General features: G+C 39.2%; 1 protein-coding gene across 1 annotated transcript in view; it reads right to left on the bottom strand.

The window, feature by feature from the left end:
* TNPO1 (transportin 1) overlaps window positions 1-18,516 on the bottom strand; it is a 56,082-nt gene that overhangs the window by 37,444 nt on the left and 122 nt on the right. The window contains exons 2-4 of the mRNA XM_031602602.2: window positions 18,230-18,343; window positions 14,807-14,882; window positions 1,862-2,011 (exon numbers count right to left, since the gene is read on the bottom strand). Of these exons, the coding sequence (XP_031458462.1) occupies window positions 1,862-2,011; window positions 14,807-14,882; window positions 18,230-18,334 (331 nt within the window). The 5' untranslated portion in view covers window positions 18,335-18,343. The remainder of the gene's footprint in view (window positions 1-1,861; window positions 2,012-14,806; window positions 14,883-18,229; window positions 18,344-18,516) is intronic.

The following is an 18,516-nucleotide window of genomic DNA, read 5'->3' as shown; positions in this document are numbered from 1 at the left end:
CTTAAGAACAGGGAAATGGTAAATGGTGGAACTGATCAGCTTGCCTCCATCTTGGTCATAAGTGTTAGCATTTGTCTGGATAGCACCAGATGTGAGAGACCAGAAAAGGAGTGAAGGCCACATTACTTCTTCTCTGACGCTATTCCAAGGCTGCTGTTTTTGCTTGTCTTCCTCTCAGAATTCCAGAGATCCTATTTATGGGTGATCCATTAAATTAACTGTGCCTGAACAGCAAAAACCTATATGCACCTCTGACTACAAAATGCCAACAAGCAATGTGATAGGTAGCAAAATATTTACATGTAGGTGACATCAAGATGCTGGTGGGTACTGGACAGAAGTCAGGAGGATCCGACATTTATTTCATATGGGAATGTACACAGCAGACAGTAAATAGGAATCCTTATGTAAGCATACAGATCAACAGTTGATACACATCTTCTGAGATCATACATGTCTGAATACTCCCTGCAAGGATCACTTAAAGCTCAATAGTAATTAAACAACCCACAAACAATTCCTACTAGAAGAAATCAAAGAAGAATAGCTTGGAAACAACACAGAAAAAAAGCCCCCAGACCAAAAACAAAGAACTAACAGTAACCACCAAATCAACAAACAACCCTAAGACAGCAATCCAAATGGTGTTAGAATATTTTCCTTGGTCAGTTCCACTGTACTACACTAACAATTCCTCTGAACTGACAAATAGGACTCTTACAATCAAAAAGTACAAAAATATGTGCAGACTTCTTCTACAGCTACTAAAGAAATTAGGCAATGTAAACATCTAGTAGAGTAGCTTCAAAAGTTATATGAGACAGCAAAAAAAAAAAACCAAAACCCTAAGAGATAGGCATTTTTCAATAGTTAAAAGTAAATAATCCAGATGTCCAAAGAAGCAATCCTATATAGAAGCAAAAGAAAAGAAAGAATTCTAAGGGAGTGACTGGTAGATTATTTTGCATGCTGAGCCAGCAGAAGTCAGGTGACATGAGCTGAATTTTTTTTTTTTTTTAAACTGGAGCCCTCATCTGTTTTTTTCTTTTGTAACCAAGTTTGTCACTACTGCTTATTCTACCTTTTTTTCCTACTTTTCAGAGAGGACAGAGAAAAGTACTGCAATGATTTTAATAATTAGTAGAAATCAAATTCACAGTGAACAGGCAGAAAAGCAACTCTACCTGGAAATAAACAACAATGATGCAGACTTGCACTTTTTACATTGGAAGTGCACTAGAACTGCTAGGAATTCAAAAATTCATGTAGCAAAAATAATAATAATAAAAACAAACAAACAAACTAACCTAAACACACTCTTTTAGCTGATATTCTGATATGCTCAAATTATCTACTGTTTTCTGACAGAAGATGTTTAAAAGGAAAAACTCGTTATCTGAATGCATGCCATACACAGTACAGTAATTTTAACAATTCCCCTGACAGTGTGTGCATGTGCATATGTGGACTTGGGAGAGGGAGAAGGAAAGCATCTGACAGAAATGTTTCATTGATACAAGTGAAATGCTGAAGTAATTCTGCAGTCAAATTCTTACCCTATTTATCTTTTCAGGTACAAAAACTGGCAACGAGTTTAAAAAAGTAGAGTTTTAGTAGAGACAAGAAAACTTAGTTATATTCCTATAGACATGAACTGAATTGGTAAATCAACTTAACAGGAAGCAAAAATGACTTTCATATACTGAATCTAAATATCAGCATCAGAACACTGTGAAACTGTAACAATTATCAGAAGAAAACAGCTTTAGGAGTTTAATAACTCTTTAGTTCACTAGTGAAGCTCCAATTTAGACAGTCTATATATTGAAAATATAACTGATATCAACAAGGGCAAACTTACCTACGGTAGCTCTAATTAAGGGAGAGGAATCACCAATGTTGTTCAGACATTCACTTTTGATGAAGTCAGTTACCCCATTCGGGAAGTTGTGAAAATGTGCTTTTACATTATTCTTCAAGATGAGACCACTCAAGGAACGTGTTGGTTCATCTGCAATAGAAAGTAAATTGCATTCAAACTTTGATTAGTTTGTAGGATATGGTAAATTTGCACAGCAATGCAACAAGAATAAAACTTATAGTGAGATATGAATCTTTATTTCCTTATATCTCCCACCAACTACCTGCCAATTCATGTAACAAAGCTTTTTAGGTTCAGAATTCAGTATTTCTGATTATTCAAAATTGAAATATCAGTATTGCCTAGTCAACATATTCAAGTTTTCTATCGGCAAGGAATACATCTTAATTTGCAAGGTATAGGAGACTCATACAAGAAATGGTTAACTGAAGATATTCAAATATTTTGATTATACTGACAGGTTTGTTCTAATACTGTTACTGTAAAAGTTGACGACTACCCAGTTTTCACCAAAATAAAGCCAACACATCACATAGGCACTGTGCAGTAAGTTCTCCGACCTCTAACCTGGGCAAGACATAAGGATGTTCAAATTTCCTTTGCATGAAGAATTAGAGCTTGCACAAGATATATTTCAAGCTTTCAAAACTATTAATATCCAAACAGAAGTAATGCTAAGCAAAATAAGAGATATATCTTTCAAAAATAAGGTGTTTCAATACTGAAGTTATTGCATCACAAATACTAGGACTCAGAGTACACCCATGGTGTCTGACTGCTAGTAGGAAAAGTAATCTATTGTGATCTCGGCTAGTTAAAATAAAAGCAGTACTCAGAAATGAGGGTTTTGTTCAGAAATTGAAGTTCATTTTAACCAGCTGATTTTATCTGAGCTCCAAAACCAGAAAACCGTCACATACTCCTTAATCTACTTTCTACATTCATATTTTCTTAAAGAAGCATTGTTTTTCACATTCCATAACTATAAACATAGTCATTTACAAACACAGCTTCAGAAAGTTGAATAGCTTTGTAATCCAGGAAGCAATGTTCTACATGCATACTTGAAACAATTCTGTAACTTCATCCATAGTATGTTTTTTAAATACCTATCAACCTCTAAACAATGCAAAAATAAACACTGTTGCACTGTATTTTGGAAGATTGGGGGAAAAAAGGGGCTAAAAGGGGTTGTTATTTTAAATTAAACTGCTAGAAACTGGATGAGCAGACAGACTTCGAACAATCACAGAACTTGCTTATGAGCTGTGGCAAACAGTAGTAGCAGTATTAAACAGTATCAAATTGAATAATTTCATTATTTTGTTCAAAGTTTTGAAATTGCCATCACTGAGGTTCTGATGGAGAATGACCAAATGAAAGAAATTCTCAGTTGAACGCCTGATCAGTCTCAGGTTTGACTCACTGAACTAGAAGGAAAATCTCTACATCTACTATTACATCAATTTAATATGTCCAACTCTGATTGCTTTACATAACTAATCCATTGATAACATATCTGCAAAAAATCCAATCCTCCAAAAGTGATTAAAAAGTCTAACTAGAATACTAGACTACTTTTCATAATGAGTATTTATTCAATCCACTTGCAACAAAGATCTCAGTGGATTCATACTGAAAGTTACGTTTCTGTCAAATGACAGAGAATTCAACAAGCAACAAAAGGCAGGAAGATTAAAAACAAAAATCTGAACGAATCACCACCTTGCTGAAGTAGCAAGCAGAGATCACGAATACAGGCTAAAGAAACTGCTAATTAGGCTCAAACTACGTGAGTTAAAGCAGCAGCACAGAATCGGATACTCAGGCATTTCTAAAACCACACCATAGTCAGAATCTGAGTTTGAGAATCTGAGTATTACATGACTGCAAAAAGATTTACGGAATCCAGAGTGTTTAACAGCCTAACAGCTACATTATCAGAAAACAGTAATATAGGTCTAGATGAAGCTTTTTTCTGTAACACCAGTATTACAGGCAGATGGCCTAAGAGCTGAATAAGACTCTCTTTAGTCTTCCGAGATTCTGTGATAAATTCTGTCAGCCATATGTTTCAGCCATCAAAGAAGATCACAGTCTTGCCTCCTTCTATCTTAGTCAACCTTCAAGTATAGAATTGACGAGAACATATAGTACAAGAAAAAAAGGAATGTACAAGAAAAAAGGAAAGTGAAGCAGACTTCTGGCATTTGATAGCATCTTTGGTGCCAAATAAATTAATCAGTGGAAGAATCCCCCTCTCAACACACTTCGCTTTACAATAAAACTGTATCAATCATGCAATCCCCAGTAAATTTTCAGCTCTGTTTAACCTTAGCACTAGTTCAAGGTTTTAATGGCTCACAGAATTGATGCATACCTGCTAATTTTAAGACTACAACTGTGTTTTTAAGAACTACGGTACATTCTCAAACTACCCTACCTCTAATCACAGCCTGTATGATGTAAGTACATATGTGAAAGCAGTGATGCTTTTGTAGTACACTTGAAAGTCCAAGCAAGCTAATAAAAATACAACAGCACAGAAAACATATGAAATGCTTCACAATACAAAGCCATGTATAATTTCTTACTCCCTTCAGTAAAATATTTAGAGTAGGCATAGGTACTGTATCCTACTTGAGTGGAAAAGATGTCATGCATCTAAGTATCAGTGGATGTTTATTTCACCCATTGTAAAAGTGAGAACGGAAAAATGGTGTCTCCTATTCGTGAGGATAGGTGCTGGAAGACACCATGACCTCTTTGCAGACCATCAGAAGGCAGACTTGTTGTTAAGCATAACAATGATGTCAGAACAGTTTCAGTGTGTTACCCTGTAGTGATGAAACAAGCGCAATTGATTAGCTCACCACCTTCATGAAGCCAAATCTAACCTTATAGAAAAGGAATCACTTCTCTTGGTCTACTTGCAATAGTTACATGCAAATAAGAATGTCTTTCCCTTAGCACTAAGTAGGAGTTGAACCTAGGAAAAACTGCCTCCAATAATGGTATCCACAGTATTATTCCTAGAGTTGAGTATCTTTCCAAAAAGCAATCTGAAAAGCCGTATAAAAATCACAGAATCGTAGGGGTTGGAAGGGACCTCCAGAGATCATCGAGTCCAACCCCCCTGCCAAAGCAGGATCCCTACACCAGGTCACATAGGTAGGCATCCAGGCGGGTCTTGAATATCTCCAGAGAAGGAGACTCCACAGCCTCCCTGGGCAGCCTGTTCCAGTGCTCCATCACCCTCACCGTAAAGTTCTTGCGCACATTTGTGCTGAACTTCCTATGCTCCAGTTTCTGGCCGTTTCCCCTTGTCCTGTCTTCACACACTGCTGAAAACAGTCTGGCCTCGCCACTCTGCCCCCCACACCTTAGATATTTATTGACCTGGATCAGGTCCCCTCTAAGTCTTCTTTTCTCAAGGCTAAACAGACCCAGTTCACTTAGCCTTTCTTCACAGGGGAGATGCTCCAGGCCCTTCACCATCTTTGTGGCTCTCCGCTGGACTCTTTCCAAGAGATCCCTGTCTTTTTTGTCCTGGGGAGCCCAGAAATGGACACAGTACTCCAGATGAGGCCTTACCAGGGCAGAGTAGAGGGAGAGGATCACCTCCCTCGACCTGCTGGCCACGTTCTTTTTAATGCACCCCAGGATGCCATTGGCCTTTTTGGCCACAAGGGCACACTGCTGGCTCATGGCCAACCTGTTATCCACCAGGACACCCAGGTTCCTCTCTGCAGAGCTCCTACCCAACCTGTACCAGTGCACGCAATTATTCCTCCCCATAAAAATGTGTCCTAACCCCACAGATACCTAACGCTAATAAGAACTGACGTCAATAACTAGCTATGAATAACTCCTGTTTTTGAAAAGCATTTTAAAACTCCCTTCTCCTCTTTTCAAATGGCAATCTTTGCTCTTCAGAACCACAACAAGACTTTACTCTGCTGTGCCTTCTAATTTTAGAAGATACTGACGTACAACAACATCAAGACCGAGCTCTTATGTTCCAATAATGGCTGAAGATTGCATTCCACTCATCACTAGCAGCATAGTCCTCCAGTACCTGAATAAGTTATTCTTCCCTACTGAAATTACCTGCTTCATCAGAAGCGGCACAGATTGACCGTTCAAGCAAGTACAGCACAGATATTTATTTCAGTAATTCCAAGAAAGAAGCATTCACATAAACTTCAAGTGATTAGAATGGATGTTCCCTTAACCAGAATATCTGCTACTGCTCAGTAATTCTGATCGGCAAGCTTTAAGCCTTTTAAATTTTTTAACCATTCCAGAGCAAGCTCAGCATGAGCCAGCACAGTGCCCTGGCAGCCATGGGGCAAACCACACTTGGGGTGCATCAAATACAGTGTAGCAAGCCAGTCAGAAGATGTGATTCTCTCACTGTATTCAGCACTGTTACAGTCTCACCTTGAGTACTGTGTGTAGTTCTGGGCTCCACAATATAAAAAGGATGTTAAGATACTTGAAAGCACCCGAGGAGGGAACATGGGTGGTAACAGGACTGGAGGGCACATCTGTGAGGAGAGGCTGAGGACACTTGTATTGCCCAGCCTGGAGAAGAGGAGGCCGAGAGGACCTCAGTGCTCCCTGCAGCTCCCTGAGGAGGGGAATAGAATAGAATAGAATCACTCACGTTGGAAAAGGCCTTAAAGATCATCAAGTCCAAACACAAACTAACCATACTGCCCTAACTCTAACAACCCTCTGCTAAATCATGTCCCTGAGCACCACATCCAAACAGTTTTTAAAAACATCCAGGGTCGGTGACTCAACCACCTCCATGGGGACCTATTCCAGTGCTTAGCAACCCTTTCTGTAAAGAAGTGTTTCCTGATATCCAACTAAATCTTACCCCGGTGCAACTTGAGGCCATTTCCCCTCGTCCTGTCACCTGTCACCAGTGAGAAGAGACCAACTTTGCTCACGCTGTAAGCACCTTTCAGATATTGGAAGAGAGCAATAAGGTCTCCCTTACTTTTGGGAAGCAGCGGTGGTGCCAGGTTCTGCTCCTGGGAACTGAGGCAGATAACAGCACAGAACTGCCAGAGGGACAGTCAGGCTGGGCACTGGGAAATATTTCTGAGCTGTGAGGATGCAGACTTCTTAGTGAGGTGGCTGATGCCCCATGCCTGTCAGTGCATGATGAAATTGATTATCTTTGTAGTTTCCTTCCAACTGTTCTATTCTAAACGGTAGGCACCCAAATTTTCCCTTTTTTCCTTCCTGCCCAGTGAAAGGCGACTGATGAAGTCTGAGATAGAAACTGAAAACAGACTGAAGATGGATTTCAAATGACTTTAAAAACAAAAGTCAGCAGACACACATACCAAAGTTTCTTAGATAGTCTTATTTTCACTAGTATTCTAAGTAGCAGAGTATTGGTCCTTTGCTCATAGAAAGAGGTCTTGTGAAGTAAATACAAGGAAAAAATATATTTCTAAAAATAATAATAATTAGAAATAGTATTGATGAGTATTTAATTAAAAGCATGAAACTACTTGCTAGTTTCTTATTTCAGGAACATCTCCACTAGCGCCAAAGTTATATCTTGCCATTTCCCAAATGCAACCTAATACACCTAACCAAAGAAACAACTTCTTATTAAGCTATATCTACAGGATGTCAGCAGCAGAAGTAGGGAAAACTTCCAGTGCACAGCAACTTATACAACACCAGTGGTGGCGGGATTAATTTATTTTGTACTCCCCAATACTCTCTGAGTAGTCTGAACAGTATTCTGAATTACTCAAATTGATGACAAGGCCTCATTTCACTTATCCAATTAATCCTTGTGTTCCAACAGCTATTAGCGTGATGGATTGTCTCATTTTAAAGTTCATTTTAAAATACAACATTCACCTTCAATATATTCAGAGTGAACAAACTTCCATTCATCTAACCAAATCATTTCTTCAGAGAAATTCATTACTTCTGAATTCATTCATTCCCAAATAGGTAGCTCCCACCACAGCACCTGTCATTTCCTTCCCCAAGACACTAAGGTACTTCTCCATCATTTCTGTTTGTGCAGAAACCAGAGGATGATGCTCTATTAAGCATGGGTGCCCAAACTTTTGATTTGCCTGGATTGCACTGAGTGAAGGGGGATTGTCTTGGGCTGCATATAAAATACATAATATAGTTAACATATAAGTAACGAAACTGCTTTTATTATTATTCTTTTTTAACATAAAAAAGAACATAAGACTTGCTTTTGTGAAACTAATGCATCAGTATCTGCTTCAATGGCAGTGGACTCAATTCTCAGTGAGTTCTCAAGGTCAGGGTTAGGGATTATCAGAGATTCTTGATCTGATCTTACTCTTGCTATGTTTCATACCTGACAATCGCTGTTCATAATGTACATATTACCAAAAAGTGCTGACATGAATAAGTGAAGTAAAGGATATTTCGCTGTGGTGAGATAGGTCCCATAAAAGTATAGCAAAGAGACTTAAACAAATTGTTCTCTTGCATTTGCTATAACAGTTTGGGGAACTGTAGCAAACCATACCATCATTACACTGAATTTCCATTTCTTATTAATGAATCTTCTGCTCTTACTAAGATTCTAGCACTGACTGAATTGCGGGATAAAGAGGCAATATATAGAATGGCATTAAAAAAAGAAGCTGAAAGAGTTCTTTAAACATTCTGTGGTTTTGCAAGCTCATAGACATGTACAAACTTTTGCACTGATTGATCTATGTCCATCATTTGTTAAAATGCAAAAATTTGAATTACCAACCAATAAATTCATTTTTGATCAGGAGTTCAACATCCTTCCCGTATTACCCACAGCTCAGTTTTATTTACAACATGGTCTTCAGAAGCATAGCTGTTGCTACTGAAGCAATAAATATGCAACACTCAATGTCAATAGAATACTTTCAGCTTTATTTTGGTGCCTCTATGATGTTCTTATACACAGGCAGTTGGGTCAATTTTTTTTTCCATCATTCATAAACCACTGAACACTGATTAATTTCAGACTAGCCACTACATTCCAAGGTTTTTCATATATTCAGATATACTGAATGCCTTGAAATGTCTTCAGCCTTGTTTCTGATATATCATTTTAAGCTTGAAGTATTACACTTAATTACTTAAAATTCCAGAGGGAAAGGGGAAGAAAAAGTTTTTGTTTCTGCTAGAAAGTTCATGAAGGTGTCTGTGTACCTGTCACTCTAAAGAAAATATTCACCTTGTGCCTCTCATATAAACTGTCCTGGAATGATTTTTTTTTGTTTTTGTTTTAGCTCCTTTAGCCCACTTGTTAATAATGAATCAGGAATCCTCAAGAACAGTGACATCAGGAATTATTTTTATCACATTTTGTATCTGTATATATTAAATTCATATCAATAGTTAAAACACACAGAATAAAGATTTTTTTGGAAATAAGCTCTGAAAAGCTTTGAGAGTGAAATCAGCACAGTGAGCAGTTTTCCTCAGGAAGTTTTACCCTAAAGGTTACATTTGCCAACACAAGAAGAATAACAGTGCAAAATATGAACCACGTTCATAGTCACTATGTCAACACCTGTGAATGAATACAAAATTTTCACCCCAGTCATTTAGTTCTTTTAAAAATCCATGCATTTTTATTCTTGGAAATATAGCAAGAAAGTCCACAGTTAAAGACATTCTAGGCTCAAGCACTTCTGAACTGCACTGAATCAAGCATTTACAAATCACACCAGCAATGACTTTCTCTAGGGAAACACCCCACAGGGATGCTGGATACTGGCTTCTTAAATACTTTCAACACGACAAACAACAAAACAAGTGTCACTGAGTGGGTGAGTTCAACTTAGCAAAGGTATACAAAGAATACTCCTCGTAGTAGACTACATTCACCTACTAAGATATACACTAAGGTAAGGCATTAAAGAACTAACTAAAGACCTCCAACTTACCCAAAAAATAAAGTTGTATTTACTTTGAGGTTAAAACACACCTTATCAAATGTTACCTGAATTTCAGAAGAATAATTTTAAAAGTCTGATAATCTTAATAACCAAGGGAAAGCCTGAAAAATTCTGACCTGTCACTTCAGACAACACAGATATTGTAAGATTTCATTCCTCAGATGATCTTACTTACATTGAATCGCACCTTTGAAGAACCTATATCAACCTAAATAAGTAAATGAAGGTACTAAGCTAGAAAACTATTGTAGCTACTCTTTCAGAATGCTTTCATTGTATGGGCTTCAGGAATAGGTAAAGAGATAATAATGGAGATCCCATACTCTCAGAATAAGGACTTCCAAGAAAGCATTCCTGAAGCATTGAATCACAAAACGCAATCCACTGGATAATTTCAATGTTTCTTTAAAGACTCTTAAAAGAAAAAATAAATAACTGTCACTTTTCACATGTAGTATGTATGCCATAAAACTACTTAGGCAAAGAACTTTACTGAAGTCTGCTTTACAACATCCCTATGGGGGGATGGAAAGGAAGAATTGGCTGCCATAAAGAAAAAAAACCCAAACATAGATTTAATGGTATGATTTGACAAAATCAATCATCTCAGAATTTGGTTCCCCTTAAGAAGTCTATGAATCTCAATTACTTCTTGCATGGACTACTAATACTGAGTTAGGTGTAATTTCATTTTTAATGTATCAGAGTTGAAGGAAAAAATATTTTGCTATTGTTTCACTAGAAGAACACCACCCATGCTATATAATATTTGAAGCTGTACCTTTTAAAGGGTACATTAACCTTACTTTACTTCTGAACTGTAATCCCATCAGATATCAGATTCACTCCTTGGCAGCTATTTTAGTCTTTTTGATAATGACTAGATTATGTATTTTGTAAAGGGGGGTCGGGGAGGGGGGAGGATGGAGGGGGAAAGGAGATATTTTTAATTTCACAGCCAAAGCTTGTGAACTTTTTTTCTGGTTTAATCCTGCTCATTAAAAACATGTTCCTGAAAATGCATGTTGTTTAATCACACGGTTTGATCTTCACAGTCTTTCTCTTGCTCAGCTTCAAATGTCTTTCAACATCAACATACCATTAAAGAAGTATTCCATAGTGGAAAGGGCTTATGAAAACCACAGCCCAGATCAAATTTAAATTTCAAAATTTATCAGAAAATAGTCACATCAAATCCATAGGGCTACTCTGGATCTAGTAATAGTTTATAAAAAGCTATTTCAAAATCCACTTGCAGACACGATTGAATTGTTATAAGTTATCACATATGCTGACTTTGCAAACAAAACAAAAGCTTTTGCAGGGTGCAGGGGTTGAGAGGAGGTGGAAGGAATGGAACAAAAGTACCAAATTCCATGGAAAAACTGCATCAAAGTAAAATACTCTGAATGACTAAGTCATCACATGAACATATCAAGAGTAGTTGAGACACTGTTTGATCTTCGATTGCTTTATAAAAATCTAAACAAGTGAACTTAAAAGATCACTCTTAAAGACTACCAGAAAGACAGTACAGTACTCAAGCACTGCTCTCAATCCCTACTCATTCACCTTCAGAATATAAATTTGTTTTCAAGGACTATGATCCTTGAGTGCAGCAGCTTCACACGAGACTACGATCTGTCTACCGAGACCATGGACTGGAGTTCCCACAGCAGTATGGGCATCAAAACATGATCCAAGATCAGAATCAAAAGACTTAGTTATCTGTCTTGTTGCAGCTACACAATGTCCACACAGGCCAGCAGAAAATTATCAGGACCATTGCGTATTTGTCTCAATATATATTAGCCTAGATCATGGCAAAAAGTCCAGCAGCACACTTAAAGGTAGAAGGAATAGAAGGTTTTCAAGGCTTAGAAAAGTATTATGAAAGTATTCATAAACAACATACTCTATCTTTCGTGTAAGCAAGATTAAAAAAAAAAAAAAGTAAATGTGACAGAGGAACTGTTTGTCTGCTTTAACTAGAACAGCACTTATATTTGTGGCCTTTTTGCCCAAGATAAAGGGGTATTAGGTCTAGGCAAGTGATAAGTATTGACACCACTTCTGTTCTTGCAATTTTTTATAAAATGTCCAGAGTCTTTTAAGCAGCATTAAGCCACATAGAATACCACATGAATTTTCCCATATTATAAAGATAGCTTTCTTTTTGTTATCTGAGGTGTGAAGACCTTATTCAGTTACGGATGTAAGCATAAATTGAGTAGGAATAGTCCACAAATACTATTAAGTCTCAGTCTAGTTTCTCTTCAAAGCTGAATAGAGGACAGTTAACCAGGAAGCAACATAGTAATTTTTTGCTGATGCAAGCAGGCTGTGTCATCTCAGAATATGTTGATACAACATTGCATAAAAAAACCATTATGCCACAATTATGACTGTCATCACCCAGTACTCCCAGTAAGAAAGACACCAGGCCAGTGTAGTGCCACTACATTTATCTGCCAGTTTTATACTTCTGAAACCAAGAAGACACAGCTACAGTAATACGAGTATCTGAATGATAATGTATACTTCATTTTGCCCAAATATGGATGACCTTTAAGCACAATGCTTCTTGTAAGTATCTTCTAGAGACCCGTATCCCAGCCTTCAACGTTTTGGGATCATGTTTTATTCCATGAGCTTGCCTGCTGTCTGACTGCAGGCCTTAGTGGAGCAGCCAACTAAGCAAGCAAAGTTATTTGCTCACAGAGACATAAGACTCAGGCCAAAAACAACATGGTACAACCCACACTAAAATAAAATAAGGCTGTTTAAAATGCATTTCAGTCCAGCTTTACTGGATTCTAATTTCCAGGAGCTTCCATCTAAATGTAATCTTTACACAGTTTCATCAGCAGTAGTTTCAACAGTGGCAAAAATGTTATCTTTGGATAGCCACACCCGTTGTCAAACTAAGCTCTCTTTTGCCCCATGTACTAGTAAACATAACGCTTCAATCCCCATTGAATAACTATGAACAGCGTAGGAAGCTCATTTCCATGACCCACGACCACAGAAAAGCATGAACTTCCAACAGTAGGGTATGGTTCAGTGGGTATCTCAGCTTCTGTCTGTGGTGTAAAGCACAGTGCTTGTCTTCCCTAGTCAAGAGCCTTATAGGACAGACAGCCAAGAGAGTCCTCTTAAGAAAGAAAGTAAAGAAAACCAGTTGCACTCAAGATAGACTCCATCACATTTCCCCTGCAGTTCCAAAGAGGATGCAAGAGTATTTTAACTACTTAATAGCGGTTCTAAAGGTCCCTTTCTTTACCTTGCTTGAGCAGGAATAATGACAGAAAGCTCTTGGTCATTGGATTCATAGCAAATCCAGCTAAGAACTCCCCACCATCCTTCATTAGTCCTACATAGCAAAGTAACAGGATATTTAGAAGTTGGTAAATACTATGAAAAAACACCAATACTGGACTCACTATGACACAGAATCACAAAATGGTTGAGGTTAGAAGGGACCTTTGGAGGTCATACAGTCAGCCCCTGCTTGAGCAGGGACATCTACAGCAGGTTAATCAGGACCATGCCCCCACCTGTTCTGAAGATTTCCTGATCTTGAAACACAAAGTTGAAGAACAGCTGTATTAGACAAGAGTATGACTCTGAAAATTCAGTCACTGATGAAGGAGAAAATCTTCCCTGAAGCAAGAGTTACTTCTCTGCAGTCTCATAAAAGACCTACATGACGTACCTGTGAGAGATATGGGTGCAGTCTGACCACAAACACCTTTTTTTTTCTCCTGTTAATAGTGTAAATCACACTAGCAATTGAAGTATGATACCATATTTATCAATATTAAAGTACTGGATATTCTCTATCTATACTATCATCTCGCTCAGTAACTTCTTATCTCGGCTGATTTAGGTCTTGAAAATACTCTCTCAGATTTCAAAGATTTCCCCAAGACCTTAAACATTATTAGGAAACTTCCTACACAGAAGACCCAAAACCACTGTGATATATCCCAGTCTTCAAATACAAAAACATATTATACTCTGCTATCTTTCCATCCTTCCTAGATACGCAGACAACACAAACAAAACACTACTTCAAACAGAAGATAAAGAATCTTCTGATGCTTTCAATGTTACAGGGCCACTTGTAAGTAAGATCTAATTCAAACTGAAAAAAAGGAAGCATTCTAAAGCCAAGAGGTGAAACAACAGAAATCAGAATAAGTATTAGTAGCAAGACACTGAGGAAAAAATAAAATCCCAAATAATCCAACATATTTATGACAAACATACAAGAACCAGATGTGCCAAAATAGATCCTGAAGTAAATCTCTTTCACTGGCAAAGATCTCACAAATCAGGCACCGTAGAACACTGAAATAAAAATCTTCTACGTTCTGCTCATTACTAAGGAATTGCCTGAATTGAATCATTTGTAGAGGCTACAGAGTACAGTACACAGCATGTACTAGGGTACATAAGAATAAACCAATGGTAAACTGTGAGTGATTTCTCTCTGATTCTCTCTGAACGATTCTGGTATGTGACCAGTAAAAAGTTCACCAGGCTGATTACTGGTGCAATTATGATTGTAACTGAATTTATCGGAATATTTAATAACATCTTCAGTCACATTTCATCACTATGAACCAAATTTATTTCAGTTTCACAGCAGTCTCAGAGAAGTACTGAGTACTGAGAAGTAGCTCCTGTAGAACTGTGAAAATTTCATAGGATACTTAGAGCAGAATCTCTGCTAAGACTTTGAAACTGCATGCACCAATAAATTTTCAAATGCATTACCACAAATCTTCCCAAGAAGATAAATGAGTTCTCAACAACTACAGAGATCAACAAATCAACAAAATGACTGTGGGATTCAGCTTCCTAGGTCTTTAAAGGTAAAGGAAAAAAAATAATCAAACAAACAAGTGAAAAACAGAAGTGTAACTAAAGAGTTCATATCTCAAAAACTCACCTTCAGACTTCAACTTCGTAAGAACAAAAATCAGGTAGTTGTTGAAATCTGGATATTGATTGAGTTGTTCTAGTTTCTGAAGTGAGAAACTGTTAAGGAGAAGTCAAATCTTAAACATACAGCATTTTGCCTTCTGGATGAAATTATTATTAAATTTCCAAACGCTTCAAACAATTGTACAATTGTAAAAGCTTAAAATACTCAGAGTAAATACAAACTGAAAACCGAGTCTGCAGTCCTTGTTCTTTAGGGAATACCTTTTAGTTGTGAAATACAGAAAAAAAAATTATCCAAAGACAGAAAGAGAAATTAATAGAATCCTTAAACTGCTTTTAAAAACACTAAAAATGCTGCTTTTGTACAGTTTTTAATTTCAATGTTTACACTCAGAAGCTGAGACAGAATCTCACAATATGTCTATTTTTTTCCCTGTCATAAATAAAAGCCCTCCAGCATTCAAGTACAACAGCAATTTATGATTTTGATAGTAAGAATTAGTATAATTGTAAGTGAGCAGATAATTTGCATCAGAAACTTATCTACTGTTTCTTAAAACAAGTAATACAGAACATTTCCTCTGCATACATATCCATTTTCTAGAACGCTGGCTCTCTGAACGAGCTTCTTACTAACATTTACTATATCATCTGCGGCTGTTTGGCTAGAAGAGCCATCTGGCATTCTCTTTATAACCTGTTCTCGTACGCTGGTATTAACTGGTATTTTGAGTCATAAGCATGCAGCATCATCTTCAAGTCATACTGATGATATCTAGAAGGGTTAAATAAGACATTTAGCAAAAAAACTTTTTTCAAAGAAGAGTACTTACTTCACATGCATTGACTTTGCTAGCTGTTTAGCTGAATTGCTAAGCATTAAAAGTAAAACCTTAACCACATGCATTCACTGGGATATAATGGCCCATTAAGTTCCCTCCAGTTCTAAAGAATCTACTTCCTTCCAATGATCAACGAGTTCACCTAGTCCAAATCACAAACTTAACTTCATTTTTAGATATTTAGGCTGCTTACATCAAGCAATGGCCAGAGAAGCCCGTCTGACTTAAGAGTAAAGCACACCTACCATAGATAGCCAGTATAAAACACACACCCAAAGACTGCTTTATAGCTTCCATGCCAAAAAGCTCCTTAAGAAGCAAAAAAGTAGGGTATCATATCCTGTAATTTTTTTCACTTCTAGTCCAAGCTTCAGAAACATCACCACCAAAACAGTATGTCAAACAATACCAACAGCAATGAATTGCAGCAGCTCAAAAACAAAGCAGCAGCAAACACAGCAAGAACTAGGAGTATTAAATAGGAATTTAATCAGTCAGTGAACCAAGAAAGAGCTAATAGGCCCTATTTTCCTCAACAACTTCTTCACCACAGTTTTCCTTTTTTCCCCTCCAAAAAGCAATTAATTTCTTCATCTCAAAAACATCTGAAAGCCTTCCTGATTCATAACTTTATTAACAAAGGATGTTGGTTAACCTATGTTCAACACTTCATTACAATTAAGTTCTAATCATATAAATGTGTCAAAACTGTGTCATAAAGTACAAGACAGCACACTGCTGATAATCTTATATCAATGACTGAAAGTGCTTTAAATTTGAAACTTCTGATCCACCATCATACTTGTACATGCTGCTAAGCAGCATCCTACAATAGAAGAAACCATCCCAGAGGTTTGTGAAAACAGTTTCAAAGGAGATTTACTTAAAGTTACAGTTTGCCGTCTGTGAATAAGACATCAAAATTTTTCCTAAATGGCTGTATAACACGATGAGATAGTGTACCACTTCTCTAACTTTTACAGGCCAGCATAGGAGGAACTTTCTGAAATCACAGGTATCTGACCAGAGCAGGGAGTTTCTGCTGTCATTTCAAACATCAGATAAAAGCATTTTTACTTAATTTCTGCTCATCATTCAAACAGACAACATCCATTGTGTTGCCCATCCTACACCTACCCTGCTATTTTTCAAAAAACAAAGCAGAAGTTATTATTATCCTTTTCCTTTTTTTTTTGAAGCAGAGCTTTAAAGAATTATTCTGCACTAAACTACTGTTGCTATAAAGAATTTTATCTCTCTCTCTCTCTATATATATATATATTTATAAGAATGTCTGTTTAACTTTGACTCGTTATTTAACCACACTGTGCAGGATTTTCCAAAGGCAGCAAAAGCATCTCAAAAATCTACAACACAGCTCAAAGAGCATGATGATCAAGATAAAAAAATAGCTTCATTTTTTTAAACCATAACTGAAGCTGTGCCACGTTTGACTGCATCTGTTAGCAAAGCCTACAGGTTGAGTAAATTTGGCCTCAGGATAGACTCATTTTTAAAAATAACCTTATATACATTTCTTCTTACCTACATTAATGAATTTTGATGCTGTCTGCAAAGACCTTGAAGCACATGCCTTAAGCAAAAAGTGATCACAATAACTAACTCATATCCTTCAGAGAATGCCAGGAGGACTCCCTGGTTTTCCAAAGCACTTACACAACCAACTCAGGAAACAGGAAACAACAGATATTTTTCAAGAGCTACGTTTCTATTAGTCTTAACCTAAATTTTCTTCTGTCTTCGTTCCTTAAAACCGTGCCATTTCACCATTTCTAGGGACTTGACGGGCAAAAAAAGAATCAGAAACAAACCGCAAACAACTAACACAAAACGCGCTGCAGATCGGCCCAAGAAGACGCAGACAGCCAATCGCCCCTTCTCGCCAATTTCACAGTCTGACGCCGCCGGCCCAAGCTCCCGACAGGCAGGAACGTCCCCACCCGCAGCAAAGTGCGTAGCGTCAGAGGCGGCAGGCCGCCCAGAGCACGCCGCCGACGGTTCCAGCGGGGCTCTCCCGGCCCCAGCGCCGGCTTTCGCCGCGAGCCCCGGCGGGGGATGGGCTCGCGAGGCCCCGCCGCGCCCCGGAGCCGGCGGGCAGCCCTACGCGGGAGGCTCTCGGCGGGATGCGCAGCAGCGAGGGCCGCGCGCCCGCCTCGGCGCGGCCCGGCGCTGGCAGCGGCCCAGCGCGGGGTAACCCAGTAAAGCGGCGGACGCCGAAGCGGCCGCGCCGCAGCGAGGGCTTTAAAAAGCAGAAGCGGCCCTTGGCTTCGGGCTCGCAACAGGTGCCCGGCGGCCCTCCGGCCCCGCAGGCCGCTCCGGCGGTTCAAACGCCGCGCCACGGCCGCCCGCTCCGGCGGAGGCTCGGCCCACCGCGTCGCGGCGGACCCCGGGCGGGCCCGGCCGACGCCTCGTCCCGTCCCGTCCCTTCCGTCCGCCCCGCGGGCCGCGCTCCCCGCCCGGCTCCCCCGGCGCCCGCCCGGGCCGCGGCTGCCGTCCCGCTCTGCCCTGCCCGGCCCCGCTCTGCCCCGCCCGCCCCGCCCGGCGCAGGCCCCGGCCAAGGATACTTGTTGCACGGCTCTCTGCGTGGTGGTGTCCGGGGACTGCGATTCCTTCAGCAGCTGCAGGATCTGCTGGAGCCCCTGCTCGTCGGGCTTCCATTCGTACTCCATCTTGGCTGCCTGGAAAACAGCAGACAACGGGCGGCCGCGGTGAGCGGCGCAGCGGGGCCTGGCCGCGGGAGGAGGGAGGGAGGGAAGGGGAACGGATGGGAAGAGAGGGGAGGGAAAGGGAAGGGAAGGAAGGGTGGGCGGGAGGACGGACGGACAGACGGACAGGCAGACGAGAACGGAGG

This window comes from Phasianus colchicus, chromosome Z (genome assembly GCF_987193195.1).
Source record: "Phasianus colchicus chromosome Z, bPhaCol1.hap1.1, whole genome shotgun sequence".
NCBI classification, from domain to species: Eukaryota; Metazoa; Chordata; class Aves; order Galliformes; family Phasianidae; genus Phasianus; species Phasianus colchicus.
The sequence above is the reverse complement of the archived record's forward strand: the minus strand, read 5'-3'. Positions and strand labels throughout refer to the sequence as shown.